The following is an 18102-nucleotide window of genomic DNA, read 5'->3' on the forward strand; positions in this document are numbered from 1 at the left end:
ATAACACTGGATGATGGTTTTATTAATTTGCTTCCCCCTCATTCTGATCCTCATGAGTCTACCATTGATAGGTTCCCACTCTATCAAACTATTCTCTACTCCTTTATTTAAAATAATGGCGACTCCTTCTCTGTGATTCTCGTCATCCCTTCCTGAGTACAACACTGTCTCCCCTGTGCTGGTCCTAAGTCTCCCTGATCCCATCCATCTGCTTTCACTTACTCCAAGAATATCTAGGTTGTAGCATCTCAGCTCTGATGTCACTTGTGCTAATTCCCCTGTGTCATACATTGTTCATACATTCCAAAATCCTATCCGAGTCTTATGTTTGGCATTCAGAACTTCCACCTTCCTGCCAGTGGCTTCCTTTCGGCTTTCACCATTGACATTCATCCTAACATCTGTCGATAGCCCTGGAAGTCCATCACGCCCAGGCATGTTTATTCCTTCAGTTGCTGTTTCCGTAACATATTTGTTTTACAAGACAGGGTTGTTAGCCTGTACTCAACCCCCAACCTGGAGGATCAGTGGATCGCTCTTCGTCTCGCCTCTACCCTTCGACCTGTCCAGCATGGGAGGCCCTACCAGGAGACGAATCTCACACTGACATAGCTCTAGGGGTTACTGAGACACACAAGCTCCCTGACCATGACAAGGTTGCAATCCAACGGAGATATATATATATATATATATATATATATATATATATATATATATATATATATATATATATATATATATATATATATATATATATATATATATATATATATATATATAGAGTCCCCATACTTGTATGCTCCAGCCAAAGTGTTGAGGTGTCGGCCGTACAAATTCCTTCCAAAATCTTCTTCTCTGGACCCACCTGTCAGAATGCCAACAAATATGGGTTACAACATTATGGTGGGGTAGAGATGTTAATTATGTTGTAGAAGTCATGTGGACCACGTGATCAGAATTGTCAAAATGGCCAACTTCGTCAACTTTTGGGAAAAACACATTAATTCCTTTGAAGATCTTCTTCGCCAGACCCACCCATCAAAATGCTATCATATTTGGGTTGCAACATTAGGACAGGATTGTGATCTTAAATTGTGGAGGTCACATGACCATAAACGTGTCAAAATGGCAGACTGAGTAAAATGTTTGGAAAATCGTATAAATTCCTTCAAAAATCTTCCTCACCAGACCAACCAGTCAATTCTACCAAAATTTTCGTTACAGCATTAGGCCAGGACCCTGATAAGCTACAAGTCCACTGGTCCTATTTTTATAAATGCCGTGAACAAACTGGTACATCATGATGAAGGCTGTGGTCAAGTTTTATCGAAATTGTGTGTGTAGTTTCAGAGAAGAGCAAATAGCAATTTTGAGGGGAGTCAAAATACCCCTGTAGATCCCCTTAATGAGTGTACATTTTGATGCAGTCAATACAACTTCGTGAGGCATCAGATATGAAGCTTGTGGCTAAGTTTCATCAAAATTGTATGTTTGGTTCAAGCGATAATGACTTAAGTGTTTACTGACTGACTCACTCACTCACTCACTGACTCAATCACCTATGGACGGTGCTCGATCACATAAGCTCATACTTCATAGTTCGCTCCAGTCCAGGTGAGCTAATGATGTTTAAGAACAATGATTAAAATAAATAAATGACAGAACAGTGTATTTTCTTTGTCGTTTGATGGTGATGTTGATGTAATGATGTTGGTGGTGGTATTGGAGGGGGAGCCCGATGGATGATTCACAGCCCACCTCTTTCCAAATTGCCAGCTTTTCCTTCCTGAGTGTTTGCCTCCTTTACCATCTTATCCCCACTGTGTGTCCTTCTCTCCCCCTCATTCCTCTCCACCTCCCTTATTTGTCTGGGTCTCACCATTTTATCCTTAAACCCTGATGTCGGTGCCCCCCTTCTTTTTCTCTTGTTCTAATTTTGTCCTGTTGCATCCTGATTCGGTCTGTTCTAGCTCTTCCACAAGCCTTGGCTTTGCCCACACAAAAAAAAAAAACAAGAGTGTGAAAATATAGTGCAAAATAAATGCCAGAAACAAAAGCTCAGTGTCCTGTCTTTGTATTCATATGTGAATGTTGCACCACAACGTTATGATAAAAGGTTGTGCTAACAAACCATAACATCCGTTTGAATGTTCCTGCAATTTTAGAATCACACGTTCCTGCAATTTTATGAAAACTTTATCACAACGTTATGATAAAACGTGGATATGAAAGGGCTGTGATTGTAAGGATAAGTGACGGGCGGTTGCATGGGCGTCGAACGAGGTTCGTGGACTTTGCGAGCTCGAGGAATTGTCGCACGATGCGCTCGCGCCCGTTACTTGTGTGACGCTGCCACATTTGCAGTGTGCCTTTGTCTCCCTGGTGAACTGGGGGAGGCAAAGGCAGGATAAAAGATGGGAAATGTGCTACGTGCCACGAAGATGGGAGGTTGGGCCGTTCAATGAGGCGTGTCATGTGATCGAGGTTGTTGTCTCGTGTGCGGCAAAGTCCTGAACATTGGTCGTCGCTAAGGTTACCTCAAAATGGCTGAGCTCGTCGACTGATCACCGCTCTCGCTGATGGTGCCAGTCTCGACGAACTCTGACGTCGGGGTGAGGCACGGTGAGCTGGCAAACTATGTGGAGGTGTCGATTTTTCCACCATTTTTTTTTCCCCGGCGTTCCCAGCGGCGACTTCTTTTGCGACTTCCAGCCGAACCGTGGTTCGGTTGCGACTTCCAGCCGAACTTAGTCGGTTGCGACTAATTTGCGACTTCCAAATTAGTCGGTTGCGACTAATTTGCGACTTCCAGCCGAACTGTGGTTCGGAAAAGGTCGGGAAAACAATTATGTTGAACACGGGACTCGGCTCGATGATAAATGATGGGTCTGTGCTATCATCTAATGCTCAGAATCAGCCTAGCTTCTCAGGATAGAAAAACCCCATGTGGTGAAATCTCCTCCATTTTATTGTAGGAGTTAGAAGAAGCCGATTCTTCGGAAGAAGGGTTGGGCTCGTGCTGAAGGGTGATTCGCAATCACTGCCGTGACATGCCTCGACTGTGACGACAAGGCTGCACTTCTTTTCGGATATTTTTATTTTCGGATTCTTTCGGTTCTGCAAAAAAAAAATTCCCGGTGTATCTGTTTCGATATCCGCCAGCACACGAAATTTCAGCTTTCCGAACACAATAATATCGGTCAGTCAGTGAGTCATGAGAAAGAGTTTATTTATTAGGAGTTGGACTCGACACAAGTTGAAGTAATCCTACGTTGACTTGAGACTTGCCCTCAAACACCTGAGACTTACTCGAGACTTGGCTCAAATGACCTGTTGACATCTCCGTGGTCGGTGCGGGTCATTGGGATGGATGTACCAATGTGTCTGCATTTACAGCTAGGTTTCTCTGTCTCTCTCTCTCCAGGATGCCTAAATCGACAATATTTCAACACACACATTAATTATAGGTGAAAAATACGATTATCAGAAGCTTTCAGGAAGGCTACATCATACCTGTGTGCTCAATCGATAATGATCGGACTGATTTACGACTCAAAGCTGAAGTGGAGCAGGCATGGTGGGAGAATGTGGGAAGGGGTTGGAGAAGGGAGATGAGGGAACGAATAAACACCAAAGGATTCACCATAGTTCATGCCATGGTGTAGCAAGACCACGGTCACCTTTAAGAGAGAATGGAAGAGGACAGGTGTGGGAGATTAAAGCAATTATGATTCTGGTGTACCATATACTCTGTTACAGCACGTCGGTGTTGCCGAAGCTGTTTCTTGGCAAGGGTTAAATACTGGGTGGTTTGCCCCTTGCCTTCCAGCAGTAGTTGGAGCAGGAATATGGAATTTGTTCAAGGTGACAGAGATATCTCGCTTACTCTTCGCAAAGGACGCCATGGGATCTTTAACGTCCAAAAACTAATGCTGGCGGACGGGACGATGAGTTTAGCGTCCATCCGAGGGACGGCACACACATTGATGATAATGTGACGCAAAATGACAGTTTATAACTGGTCTGGATTCAAACCAAGACTAGAGGGCTTGGAGGTGAGTGTGCGTTCCCTCTCGACTCGTCTGGAGTCCATTGGCCATCTTTCCAGCCTGACCCAAAGCAATAAAAGGATATAAAAAACAACGAATCACCTTGCTGTGATCTCTTTATTAACAGTACATTTTATAATAATCATTTTTGCTTTCATTGGTGTTGTCACTTGAGCTGTCCCATTCGGTGAGAATCATTCTGTGACTTCAAGTTCAAATCCCTTATACTCTGTTGATTAGTGTCAACTCATGTCATGTCATGTCCTGCGTGTGAAGGACACAAGTCATTTACATGCTTGTTGACAATAATACATGTTTGTTCAAGATCTTATCGATTCTATTCACTCAAAGAGCACATTTACATGAACAGATTTTCACCCAATTATGATGCTTTGATTAGAAACACTGTAAAAAACACACAAGGGTTTGACGGTGTCATTAGTACTTTCAGATCTTATTAGAGTTTGAACCGAGACATTGACATTCATTACGTTCGCCACCGAATCTGGATGGAGGTTATGTTTTTACCCCTGTCTGGGACAGATTCGGATGAGATTTGGTGGAAAAGTTGGCTGTGTGATAAGGACGAATTGATTCGATTTTGGTGAAGATCCAAATCCAGATCCGGATACGAGTTGAAGTGATTGTTTACCATTGAGAGATCGTGCCAAAAAACGATACAGAGCACAATACTTCAAAAAGTTGTGGACGAGTCATGAAAAAACTTGGTGGATGAGTTTGGTCGGTGACAAGAACAAGCCGATTCGACTTTGGTTGAGGTCTGGATGCAGATACAAAACGTAAACTGTTCAGCTTGGCGGAGCTATGCGCCCTCCCAAGTGTCGTTCTCGTTCATTATTGCCATGGGTTCCTTCCTGCCAGGGTTGAATTGTGTGTTTGTGAATGTCACTGCCTCTTGCCATATTTTTGATGTCTCCATCTCAGATTTTTAAAATATTGCGGGAAAGCTTGCAGTTATATTTTCTACCCAGCACCTGTTATTGCATTTTTTTTTCTTTTTACAAGGTTGGGATAATTCCCCTGTCTGTCTCAGCTTTCTTTTCCAGCCTTCATATCCTTGTGTTGGGTTCATTAAGTCGTGCAGATTCACGAAGGAATGCACTGAGTGCCTCTTGACTAAGCTTCTTCTGTCATAACATGAGTAGGCGAGTGAAGCTGAGAATGAAAGGCTTGCCATGGGCCATTGGGCAAAGAAGAGCAAGCATCATTGAACTTGGGGAAACAATGCAGAGGTTGTTACTTATTTTATCAGTCACACCATGTTCCAGTTTTTCAAGTGCTTGAGAGATAGTGATCCAAGTGGTTGACTTTCAGAAGGCATTTTATAAGGCATCACAAATATGGTTGTTACCTGAGGTGAGGGCTTGTGTCGTGGCTGTTCAGCTAACTGGACTGGAAATTAGTGGTAGGAGGCAAAGAGTGACTGTGAGTGGAAGGATATCAGGTTTGGAGGATGTTCGTATTGTTCATTTCCTCAAAACCTCAGGGATTGTAACTGGGACCATTATCTATATATTAATACTGAAGGACCAATTTTGTGCTCCTCCTAGCGGTCACGCCACGTTTTTCTCGGTACTGTGACCTGGACTGAAAGAAACTTCTTACCTGTAAAAATGCATCGCACATAGTGGCAAGAGTCAACTTTCAACTCTGAAGCATCTATATATTATCTATATATTAATACTGAAGGACCAATTTTGTGCTCCTCCGAGCGGTCGCGTCACGTTTTTCTCGGTACTGTGACCTGAGAAGTTTTGACACGGTGTTTGTACGTCAAAGTAGACACGTGCACAATTCAGGGGACTTCTTCACAAGGAGTAGTGTACACCAAAAATGTGTACAAGGATGTTTTGTAGGCCTCATTAGGTAAGGCCATGGAGTACATCGACTGGGATCCGGCTCTTACAAGAGCCGCCGCTGGTTGTCATATTGGGCTCATGGAACGGAATCCGTCTGTGACGGGGTTTCGGCTAGTTATTCATAATTTACCTCAATGATTTGGATTACAAATTTACAGATGACAAAAAGCAAAATGGAGGGAGACTTGGACAAATGAGGGATGTGGAGAAGAATGATTGGGTTGGGAGGACACACAGAGTGGACAAGGTGGATACAAAAGCAAATTCTCAGGAAGGAAAGACTGGAAATTTGTTTAGAGGTTTAATGGGGGTAGGAAAGGTCATGGTTTTAAATGGGGGATGATTTGAGATTGTGGTTAACAGCTGTCATAAGGACATGGAGGAAAGAATGAGATTGAAGAGAATGTTAAAATTGGTTCCACAGGTGGGAAAAAAGAAGAACGAATGAGTGGAGGTTAGCATTGATCTCGGATTTTGGGCATTTGATTTATTATAGGGTTGATGGTGAACCATGTGTGCCTTGCAGAAACATGGGGGATGGGGATGGACAAAGCATGGAAAGACAAGCGGTTGCAAGACCAGAAAGGAGGCGGTCAGAGATGGGGAGACCACAGATCTGTCTGCAATGTGAAATAGATCGGCCCAGAGACCCAGCTTCATTGCGATATATTCCAATGATCTTGATGGCTTTGGTTTCCATGGCGTCAAGCTCAGCAAGGTGTGAGGCAGGAGCGCCATGTGCAGAGGGCAGAGCAGAACTCCATCAAGCTGCAGTTGAAGGCCTTGTATGTGAATTGGAGTTTCAGGTGTGCCAAGGAAGGACTTTGTACAACAGAGGATGCCCAGTCAGTGACTGGCTTTGGAGGCCAACTTGGAAATGTGGTTTGCCCAAGAAATATCATTGCTGATAGTGAGACCCAAAAGTTTGAGTGACTTAACCTCTTCGAGTTGTTTGTTTCAGAAGTAGATGTGAGGAGTTTCTTGATGGCCCTTTCAGAGAAACAGGGGGAAGTGTGGGGTTTGTCAGGGTTTAAAGACATATTCCAAGGTTTTGATCAGCCTTTGATTTTTCTCAAGGTCTAAAGAGAGGGAAGAGGGTGCTGCCTGCCTATCTGAAGGATAAGGGATGTCGTGGCAGAGGGTAGAATCATCAGCCAAGAGATAAAGAATTTTCCAGAGAGTCAGAAAGAACATTTATGGAGATGAGGAATAGGAGTAGTCCCACAACACTGCATTGGGGCACTCCAGTTTTGATATGGAGAGGAGATGAAAGGGTTCCGTTGAGAGCCACATGTTGGCTATGAGTGTGGAAGAAGGCAGTAAGCCATGTGTGGAGTTGGCCTTGGATGCCATAAGCAGACAGCTTGGAGAACAAAGCGGGATGCCAGACTGTAGTAAAAACTCGAGATCTGCCCATAGCGATGGCCCTGATCTCATTTCTGACATTGAGGGCTTCCATACATTGTTGGGAGAGTCGAAGCACCATGTCCAAGATAGAGTGACTTGGTCTGAATCCCAACTGGTGATCTGAGATGAGGTCGTTGGAGAAAAGGAAGGATTTCATATCAACTGCGATGATGGATTTCATGACTGCACTGATTGTACTACTTTTTACTTTTTTATGTTCAAAGCTACAGGCAAGGCCTGAATAGTCCTCATCGAGACCAAGCCTTAAATAAAAGAACTGCACTGATAGAAAAGTAAAAAAGAGAGAATAGACGAAGAGTTTATGAGAAAGTAAAAAATCTGCTTTTTGAAAAGGGGAAGGTCATAAGTGTTTGGGAAGATATGAGAAGGTAAAGAGTTCCAGAGTTTGGCAGTGGAGGGGAAGAAACAAACATCGTCATGGCCCACCCTTGAATTGCCAATGGCCATACAATAATCATGTGATGTCGTGGCTTGTCGAGTATTCCTTGGTCTCGGTAATAGTGGAGGTACACAAGCAGCAAGGTCTTGCAAGCAGAAACCGAAGTAATGTCTGTATAAAAGAGAGAGAGCCGACTCTGCGGCGTAATTTGAGCGGGTCAAGTTTTGAGGCCACATTGATAGAGTTGACAAGTCGAATAACTTTGGATTCAATTCTGTCCAGTAAGTTTGTGTAGCTGGAACCTCTCCAGATCTGAGAGCAGTCCTCTATACAAGGACGAATCAATCCTTTATATAGTTGGAGAAGAATCTTCGACATCTGAACATGACTCCAAATTTCTTCGAGGCAGATTTAGCTATTTGAGTAATGTGAGGATTCCAGGATAAATTTGATGTTTGAGTGATACCTAGTGGGTTTATTTTATCACATGGTGTAATTGTAGAGCTTTCAACAGAGATTGGAGAGTTGAGAGGCGTTTTAGAGAGAGATGAGAAGAAGTTGAGTTTTTGTTCCGGTTTTGAGCGGCGAGAGGTCTCCTTTGGGGCTCCCTGCTGACGTTCTCAAAGTTAAGTTCCGGTTGTTATTTGTCCCGTTTTAACTGTTTAATTTTCTCACCTACATGTTAATGTGTGTTCCTAGTTCGGTTTTGTTTCAAAAATCGTGCTATTTTGTGAGTATTTATGTCGACGTTCTTACTTGGTGTTTGAGGCCTAGTCCTAGGCTTGAGGCCTACCGGTTCCACTCGGTGTTCGATCGTTTTTTTTTGTTTGTTTGTTTGTTTTTTCTCCCCATTACCTTCAATTTCTATCCTCCCCATTACCTTCAATTTTCATCCTCCTCACTTTCCAAACATCCCCCATTCTCCCAACTAATCTCTTTCTTATCTCAAAAAAAAAAAAAAAAAAAAAAAAAAAAATATATACCCAACAACAACAACAACAACACGCTCACCTTCTCCCGATTCTGCTACTTCTTTTTCCTCTTAACTTCCTCCTCGTCTTCCTCGATTTCTTTTTTTTTACACTTCCATGACCTAATCTGTTGAACTCTCTCATACATTAATATTAACAACAAAAACGATCTTATAATGCTTCATCTTCCTCTCTCACACATGTGGTACTCTTTACTGTTTCACAATGCACTTCTCTTCTGCTATTTTAACAGACTGCTCTCATTTCGACCTCTCCTTCATTCCTTGCCTAAAAAATCCAACTATTACAGCGCTTCTTCTCTCCATGCTCTGAATTCGCCTTCATTGCATCCATCAAGAATTGTGTTAAATCGCATCTCTGACCGAAAACTTTTAAAAACCACAGTTTGCCATGGATGCTCGCTTTCCATCAACCATTCCTTTTTTCCAACTTCAGTGCCAACTCACCCCCTCACCCCTCACTCTCACTCTCAAAGCAACCATCCCACTCTTCTCCCTCCAAGCCTCCCTCTCACCTCTTTCAAAAATTCCCCCTCACCTTTCTCCCACCTTTCATCCCCTCACTCTTCCTTCTCTAAGTTGCCCCCCTCTCATCCACCAACCTGCCTCCCTCCACTGCCCTCTCACCTCCATCTCTTCACTCCACCTCCTCAAATCCTCAACTGCCATCTTCCTTGTCTCTTGTCCCCCCTCTCTCCCAGCACCACAGAGCCTTTTCTCCTCCTCATTCGGCCCCCTCCCTCGCTATTCTGCAATACCCCACACTCCTTCAGCAACCCTCCTTACCTCCTCCCCTCGTCCCTCGTCCTACCCTCCCCCGCCCCCTCCACCTCCTGCACCCAAAGCCTCCTCCCCTACCTCTTCATTAAAAGTGTGGACCTCAAATATCCGGGGCCTTCGCTCAAACCTTTCAGATCTTTCCATGCAGGTTGCCACTGACAAACCAGACATTATCTGCCTAACAGAAACTTTTCTCTCCCAAGACGTGTCTGACTCCCAAGTATCTCTCCCTGGTTACTCCCTCTTACGGTATGACAGACCTGAGCCTCGTCCTGGTGGAGGTGTTGCTCTCTTCATCAAAGACTCTATTCCTCACTATCCCTGCACTGCTCTCACTCCCCCACACCCCCAGGAATACCTCTGGCTTCGGCTTCCCCTCCACTCCCACCTCATGTTTATATGTGTACTGTGCCGTCCACCGAACAGTGATGACTCCATCTACACCTCACTCTCCGAAAACATGGACCATCTTCTATCTTCTCATCCAAACTCTCTCTTCCTCTTATGTGGCGACTTCAATTGTCATCACGCCAGTTGGCTAGGTGTGGGTACCTCTCTCACCTGCCATGGGACATCAGCAAAAGCTTTCTGTGACTCATTGGGACTGACTCAATCGGTCAACTTCCCGACCCGGATCTCAACCAATGGTACTCCATCTCTTCTGGATCTGATTTTGACAAATTTCCCTGACAATATCTGCTGCTCTTCCTTCGCTCCAATTGGTTCTTCTGACCACGTCCTTGTTAAAGTGGACATCTCTCTGGCTGTTATCAGAGAACCACCTCACCGCCGTCGAGTCTGGCATTTCACTCAAGCCGACTGGCAGGTTCTCCGAGCAGCCATCAAACTTACAGACTGGTCTCCTATCACTACTTTCTCAAACATCAACTCATCCTGGGAATTCTTTCAAAGAAACTTGCTCTCCCTCATGCACAGATTTATCCCCTCTCGTGTTCAGTTGTCTTACCCTTCCTCCCGCCCTTGGTTTACTGAAGCTTGTGGTGAGGCAGTTGTCCTGAAACAACTTGCCTTTGCCTCATGGAAAGCAAACCCAACTGAGGGCAATCTCAGTTCTTTCCACAAAGCTCGGAACAAGTGTGTATCTACCCTCAGGAGAGCCAGAAAACAACATCTTTCTCATCTCAAGTCTGAACTCTCAAACCTCTCTCCCTCCTCAAAATCCTGGTGGCGTTTAATCAAATCTGTTTCTGGTGTATGTTCCCCCTCCATCCCCTCCCTTACCTCAAATGGCCGCACTGCTGATTCCACACGTGATAAAGCTGAATGTCTAAACTCGGTGTTTGCAGCTAAATCTTGTGTCCCAAACCCATCACTATCTCTACCCACTTTACCCAGTCGCACCCAACTGTCCCTGGACTCTGTATCCTTTTCTCCTGACAAGGTGGAGAGCTTGCTTTCAAACCTCGAGTCAGATTCTGCAACCGGTCCAGGCGGCATCAGCCCACGTGTCCTCAAAGCCTGCTCTTCTGCTCTTGCTCATCCTCTCTCTGTTCTATTCACCCTCTCATTTTCCCAAGGTCATCTGCCATCTGCTTGGAAATCTGCTAACATCACTGCCCTGCATAAAAAGGTGCAAAAACAGATCCCTGTAACTACAGACCAATCAGCCTTCTCCCAATCATCAGCAAGGTTATGGAATCCATCATCGCTTCAGACATGAAATCCTTCCTCTTCTCCAATGGCTTGATTTCCAATCATCAATTTGGTTTCAGACCAGGTCACTCTACCCTGGATATGCTGCTACTGCTCTCCCATCAATGGATGGAGGTCCTCAATGCCAGACAGGAAATCCGAGCCGTATCCCTGGACATATCACGTGCTTTTGACACAGTCTGGCACCCTGCCCTACTCACCAAACTCTCTTCCCATGGTATTCAAGGCCATCTCCACTCATGGCTCGCAGACTTCCTCTCCTGTCGCAGTCAACGTGTGGCCCTAAATGGAGTTCTTTCATCCCCTCTTCCTGTGCAGGCTGGAGTTCCTCAAGGTAGCGTTCTGGGCCCTGTTCTTTTTCTGGTTTTCATCAATGATCTCTCGGACTCTCTGGAAAATCCTCTATTTCTCTTTGTCGATGACTCCACCCTCTGCCGTACCATCTGTCTTCCCTCAGACCGGCAAGCAGCAGCTTCTTCGCTCACTGCAGATCTGGATAAAATCACAAACTGGTCCAACACGTGGAACATGTCTTTCAATCCACACAAATCTCACACTCTCACTATGTCTCTTCGAAAGGACCGTTTTGAAAACCCCCCCATCCACTTTCTCAACAATCCTCTGGAAGAAGTCTTTTCTTTCAAGCTTCTGGGTCTCACTATCTGCCATGACCTTTCCTGGGAAAGTCACATTTCCAACCTTGCCTCAAAAGCCAGTCGCCGACTGGGAATCCTCCGTCGTGCAAAGTCCTTCCTCGGCCCTCTTGAGCTCCTGACTACTTACAAAGCTTTTGTCCGCAGCCTGATGGAGTACTGCTCTCCCCTCTGGGCTGGTGCTCCTGCCTCCCACCTTTCTCGACTTCACGCTGTCGAAACCAGGGCTTTTAAGATCATTGGCATCTCCCGCAATGAAGCTGAGTCTTTGGGCCTCTCACTCAATCACCGCAGGTTGGTCGGTGGTCTTTCTGTCTTCTACCGACTCCTCTCCAGCCTTGCCCCCCCGCTCTCTCTGCGATTTGTCCCAACCACATTTCCACAGGGCGCTCAAGGTCCGCCAACAACCCCCTTCTGGTAAAACTACCAAAATCACGAATCACTGCTCATCTTCACTCTTTCATTCCTCTTTTTCCCACCTTTGGAATAAACTTCCTCACTCTATTCTTTCCCATTCTTCCCTCCAGGCTTTCAAAACAGCTGTTCACCACCACCTCTTATCTTCCCCCATCCAAATCCTCGATCTTTTCTACCCCCGATAATCCACCCAAGCCCACTTCCTTCAATTCCCCTGCTTTCCTTCCTGAAAGTCCCTGTAATGTCCATCTTCTCTTCGCCATGTTCCCCGTCCCATCCCCATCCCACTCCCTTCCACAGTTCACCTGTGTCTGTTCCCCAATGTTTTGTCCCTTCCACTCCCGCCCCTCTTGTCTCATGCCTCCTTGCTGTGAGTTGTGTGTTAGCTCTCATACGAGCCTCGACCAAGGTATACAAAAAAAAAAAAAAAGCATTAAACTTAACTTGATTACATTTGCCCCACCAGGAGATCTTGTCCAAATCCGAATTTAAAGAGGTGGCTGTGATGAAACGACATGTAGATCCAGTGAGAGAAGACAGGGAAGATGGGAAAGACATGGAGGAATGTAATGTTGAATCATCAGCATTCGAGTGCATTTGGTTATTTGTCGAAGACAGAAGGTCATTGATAATAAGAAGGAAGAGTGTTGGAGATGGAGCAGAACCCTGAGGTACACCTCTGTTGATGGAGAAGGGGGGAGATGTTGAACCATCAACAATTACGGAGATAGAGCGGTTGGAAAGAAAGCTCGATATGAGAGAGCAGAGTGAACGAGGAAAGCCGAAAGAGGGAAGCTTGGATATCAAACCCCGATGCCAAACTCTGTCAAAGGCTTTTGATATATCAAGGCTGACAACAAAGGATTCCCCAAATTCTCTCAAAGAAGAGACCCAGACATTCGTAAAGTAAGAAAGGATATCACCTGCAGGTCTTGCCTTGCGAAAGCCGTATTGGTGGTCAGATGGAAGACTGGGAGATTCAAGATGCTTGAGGAAATGTGAATCGAGAAGACATTCAAAGACTTTGGAAACAATAGAAGTCAGAGCAATGGGACGGTAATTAGAAGGGTTTCAACGATCACCCTTCTTTAAAATAGGTTGTACTAAGGCATGTTTCCAGGTAAGAGGAAAAGTTTGGGTTTTTGAACAAAAATGAAACAAACGAGCAAGCACTGGTGCAAGTTCTGAAGCACATTCCTTCAAGACACGGGGAGGAATGCCATTTTGCCTGTCGGCCTTGCTTATGTCCAGAAAGAGGAGTATTTTTTGACTGCATGAAAAGAGATTATAGGGAGGGACATTGGAATGGTGAGGGGAGCATCAGAGGGAGATGGAATGTTGGAGTCATCCATTGTGGAGTTGGAGGAGAAAAGAGAACCAAAAAGAGTTGCTTTATCGGTCGGAGAGACGGCGATAGTGTCATCGGAAAGGAAAAGCGAAGGAAAGGTCGAGCGACAGAAGTTGTTGGAGATACTTTTAGCGAAGGACCAGAGAGATCTATTAGTGAAAGGAGATGAGAGGTTGTCACATTTCTTTTGAATAAAGGAATGCTTCGCTTCACGAATAACATGTTTGCAATGATTTCTGGCGGATATGAAAGCTGAATGTGAGTCGGAGGAAGAAGAGTTTTTCCATGTCCGATATGCGGCATCCCTTGCACGAATGGTCACAGAGCAGGAATTATTGAACCAAGAATTGGTAGGAGAGATAGATTTGAAAGAGAAGGGGATATAAACCTCCATTCCTGCCACAATAACCTCAGCTAGACGTTCAGCAGAGATGGAGGCATCGCCCAAGGAGAGGCAGTAGTCTTTCCAGGGAAAGTCAGAGAAAGAGTTTCGTAAACCAGTCCAGTCAGGATTATTAAAATGCCAATACTGGCGTTTTGTCGGAGCAGTTGGATGAGAAGAAGTGGTGGTAAGTAAAGTGATGTTCACAAGATTGTGGTCAGAAGAACCAATTGGAGGTGAAATTGTGTAGTTGTAATGCAACGGATTGGAAGTGAAGAATAAATCCAAAGTATCGGTAGTGTGGTCATGACGATCTGGGATATGGGTAGGGTGGCTGATAATTTGTTGCAAATCATTAAGAATGGAAAATGTAAGAGCTTCAACCCCCCCCAGCATCCGTGTGGGAAGATTTCAGCCACTCTCTGTGGTATACATTGAAGTCTCCGAGATAGAGAAATTCTGCTTGAGGGTGTTCGGATGTCAAGGCCTCATGGCAAGAGTTAAGATAGTCACAGAAAGCTATAAAGTTTGTCGAATTTGGAGAGCAGTAAGTGAAACAGAGAAAGTTAGTGATGGTTGGGAGACAAATCTTAAGCCAGATGACATCATAGTTTGGAGATTCGAGGTCCACAAGGCGTACAGCAGGTGTGTTGATGTTGGAGTAAACATAGACTCTTCCTTTGAAGCGGAATCGTGAGTGAAGGTTGCGGTTTGAAATGTTATAAGAATTTACATGAATGTCATGTGATAATTGGGTCTCTGAGAGAAGCAAGATATTAGGAGAGGAGCTTGCTCGATGATGTTCAACAGAGGAAAGTTTCGAAGAAAGAACACGGATGTTCGTGAAATGAATTGAAAAAGATTCACGTTAGTTCAAAATGCAAGTTGTCTTGGGAGGGACCGATACTACTACTGCTTGAGCCCCCCCCCCTCATTGGCAGCAGAGGCAGGCAGATCACCGGAGATTCTTCGCACCCCATAATGCTGAAAACTCGGGGCCATTAACTTTTCAGACTTTATCATATTTATATTTCATTGCAGGCTGTCTGAGGGAAACGAAAGGAAAGAAAAATAAAAGAGAGAGAATGTAAAATGAGGAGGGAAAATGAGTGAGTAAGAAAAATGTATGGTGAAAAGCATATGTTGTTTGTTTGAAAAGTGTATGATGTTTGTTTGCAAGAGAGAGATATTAAAGCTAGCCCGGTAGCTATAGTTTGAGTGAGACAGAAAGTAAGACCAGGAAACCTGACACGGAGAGTGTAAGATGGTTCCGGGCACTACTTTAACGCCCCGAAGTCAAGTTTTGAGGTAGTACCACCTCACCCTAATGGCAGTACCACCCTGAGCGGTTGCTGTCTACAACCTACTACCTATAAAACTGGTCTAACCGGATGGGTGTTTTTTCAGAGACACCATCTCCTTACTGGATGGCCGTTGGCTCCCTAAAGGAGCTCATCCGCCCTTTGGCAGGTGTTGTTTTCAATCCTGGCAGGGTGTCACAGTCACCCTCCCCACTGGCAAGCCAGTGAGTGGTGTTGGTTTAGTCGTCAACAACCCGACCATGCGGCAGGTAGCACTGGGTTACATGTTACCAGTGGCAGTCAAGAAACCTGACTGACTTGACTCGTTTTGACGTGATCTGTCACATATTTATTACTTACCAAATCTAAAGATTTTGTAAGTATATTGTTGACTTCCGTCATCTGTTTGTGTATTTGTTTGTTTGTGTGTGTGTTTGTGTGTTTGTAGGCACGATAACCTGAGAACAGAAGAAGAAGCTATCAATATCAAATTACACCACGTGATTCAGGAGGGTGATGGCTAGTGCTGATTAGATTTTGGTCAAAATCGGTCAAAGGTCAAGGTCACAGTGAGGTCAAACATCCAAAACATTCGATTTTTGATGGTTTGGTACAGAATCATCGTAGAAACTTCTGGTTTGCGTCGCTACCTTCTCTCGAGACAGCTTTTATTAGACAAGGTCAGAGGTCAAGTTGACGATTTCGTAAGTATCAGTCTATGACTGCTTGTTTAATTATGAGGAAGCAACTTTGTAGACGCATTGATTAGAGCTGTGCATTCAGGTCTTGGTTACCTAAACTACATGTACAGAAGGTCGTGACAAACACGACACAATCCGAACAATGAAACTCGAACGAATGTCTTTGTCCTCAAGTCTCTCCTCGAAGACTCGCGGGGAAACCTTTTGTTTATTTTTCCTCATATTTTGAAAATCACCGATATGCACAAGTGTTTACAATCCGAATAACAAACTGAGTTTTCAACACAAAATGAATGCAATTATTTGCATTCCTTTATGCTGAGAATAAAACAATTTAACTTCTCACTGATACTGCATGTAAACTTACCTACCTTCGGTGAGCTGGACTGGCCTGGAGTTAAACTTGAAAGTGAAGTTCACTATTTTATTGCATATCTCACCTCGAGCATCAGATTTCTTGACATGATTTTGGCTTTCCTCCTGACTTTACTGACATCACAGTGGTGTTTGTAACACTCATAGTAATAACCTATATTGCCATTTGTCGGTTGAACATTGATGCACGATTGTGTATTGTCAAAATCTAAACTGAGATTGGCTCCAGTTTCTGCGCCAAATTTGCTTTCTTTGCACTCATACCGCTTCCAATCAGTCGCAAAACTGATGAATCGAAGCCAGGATTCGTTGGTAAACGGAATGAAACCAGAATTATTAGTAGAAACAACATGCATAACGCAAATTTTGATGAAAATTGGCAGTTTTCTTATCCGAGTTAATTGTTGTGGATGCTGCCATTGCCTTCTTCGGTGGTCATGCCGTACAGAACGTCACTTGTGGTTGGTTAATCACACTGATCATGTGATGTTTTGTCATGCTTTATGTGATTTGCCAAATTTGTCATGCAAGTTCACTCACATTTGAATATTCTTCGCCGTGCTTCTTTGCATTTTTTCAATCTATGTTCAATATTTCGCTGTGAGGATAAAGATATTTGAAAAAAGTGTAATATTTTCTAATCACTGTAAAAAAACTGAAGTTATCCCCTGCTCTGAACCACAGATGAAGATGTTCGTTCCATACGTATTGCGACCTCTTTCTTTTCAAACAACTACAATCGCACAGTACACCATTCATTCATTTATGAGTCAAGGTCTTTTCATCAAATACACTCAAAACCCTTTTTAATTTTTTTTGATTTAGAACCTCCCACCATTTCTATCTTCAGGGGTCAAAGGCTCAACATTAAAAAAGTCACATTTTGCCATGATATTCCTTTGTATTTGGGTCAATAGAGGATATTTGGCACAATAATTTTCAAACAGCCCCTCGATGGATGAACAAACATTTTGGATTAGTCTCGTTTCCAGGACTATTCAATACTCACCCCCCCCAACCCCCCAGGAGTGAGACGATTTATTTTTCAAACTGATATAATTTTCCCATCCGCAATACCACCTCCCTCTGGCATTGGTGAGTGGTTCGAGCATTTGCACTATTCCATGTGTACAGGTGAAAAATCGCAAGTCATCTCCCCACACTCCCGGTGTGGGGTGGGGGTTATGTAATGCTCCATGACCTGACCCTGGGTTCCCCAAGCACGAATGCAAAATTTGGTGGAAGTCGGCCAAGCCGTTTTGGATTTCACAAGAAACATACGGATCAGGAGATGATGCCTTATTTTAGTAAGATTTCACAGGGGTCAAAATCTGTCCCAAAATTAAGGTATCTTGCTTGTCATGCCTGTATTTTAACCAATCTCATGACAAGAATGGACAAATTGATACCACGCCACAGTGCTTACAGACGAGATGTTGACATTGTTCTTGTCTTTTCAATTTTACAGGGAGTCAAAGGTCAAAATTAGGATTTTTGGTATGCCAAGCCTTATGTACGAGTATTTATATCGTGGATAAGGCTTAGCATACCAATACCATGTACCTTAGCATACCACATTAAATTAGTTCTTTCTGTCCGTTGTTTGTGTCCTTTATGATGTCCTTAAAAACAGTAAGTTTCCTGTTTCGAATGATTTTCAATTTTGTTTGACTGCCAGTAAGGCAAACAGACGAAAAAAAATTACCTTACTCTCTGTGCACTCAGGATGAGATTCCATACAATT

At 44.0% G+C, this 18102-nt stretch overlaps 1 protein-coding gene across 3 annotated transcripts in view; it reads left to right on the forward strand.

Annotated features, from left to right (window-relative positions):
- The window catches only part of STXBP6 (syntaxin binding protein 6), a 247941-nt gene that overhangs the window by 164575 nt on the left and 65264 nt on the right, over positions 1-18102 (forward strand). The window contains exon 1 of one of the 3 annotated variants that reach the window (XM_085888837.1): positions 2521-2622. The exons of the other annotated variants lie outside the window; for them this stretch is intronic. Within the exon in view, the coding sequence (XP_085744963.1) occupies positions 2580-2622 (43 nt within the window). The 5' untranslated portion in view covers positions 2521-2579. Of the gene's footprint in view, positions 1-2520; positions 2623-18102 lie in introns of those variants that run through there. 3 annotated transcript variants of the gene reach the window in all.

This window comes from Eptatretus burgeri, chromosome 7 (assembly GCF_056783735.1).
Source record: "Eptatretus burgeri isolate ZD-2024b chromosome 7, Ebu_testis_v1, whole genome shotgun sequence".
NCBI lineage: Eukaryota > Metazoa > Chordata > Myxini > Myxiniformes > Myxinidae > Eptatretus > Eptatretus burgeri.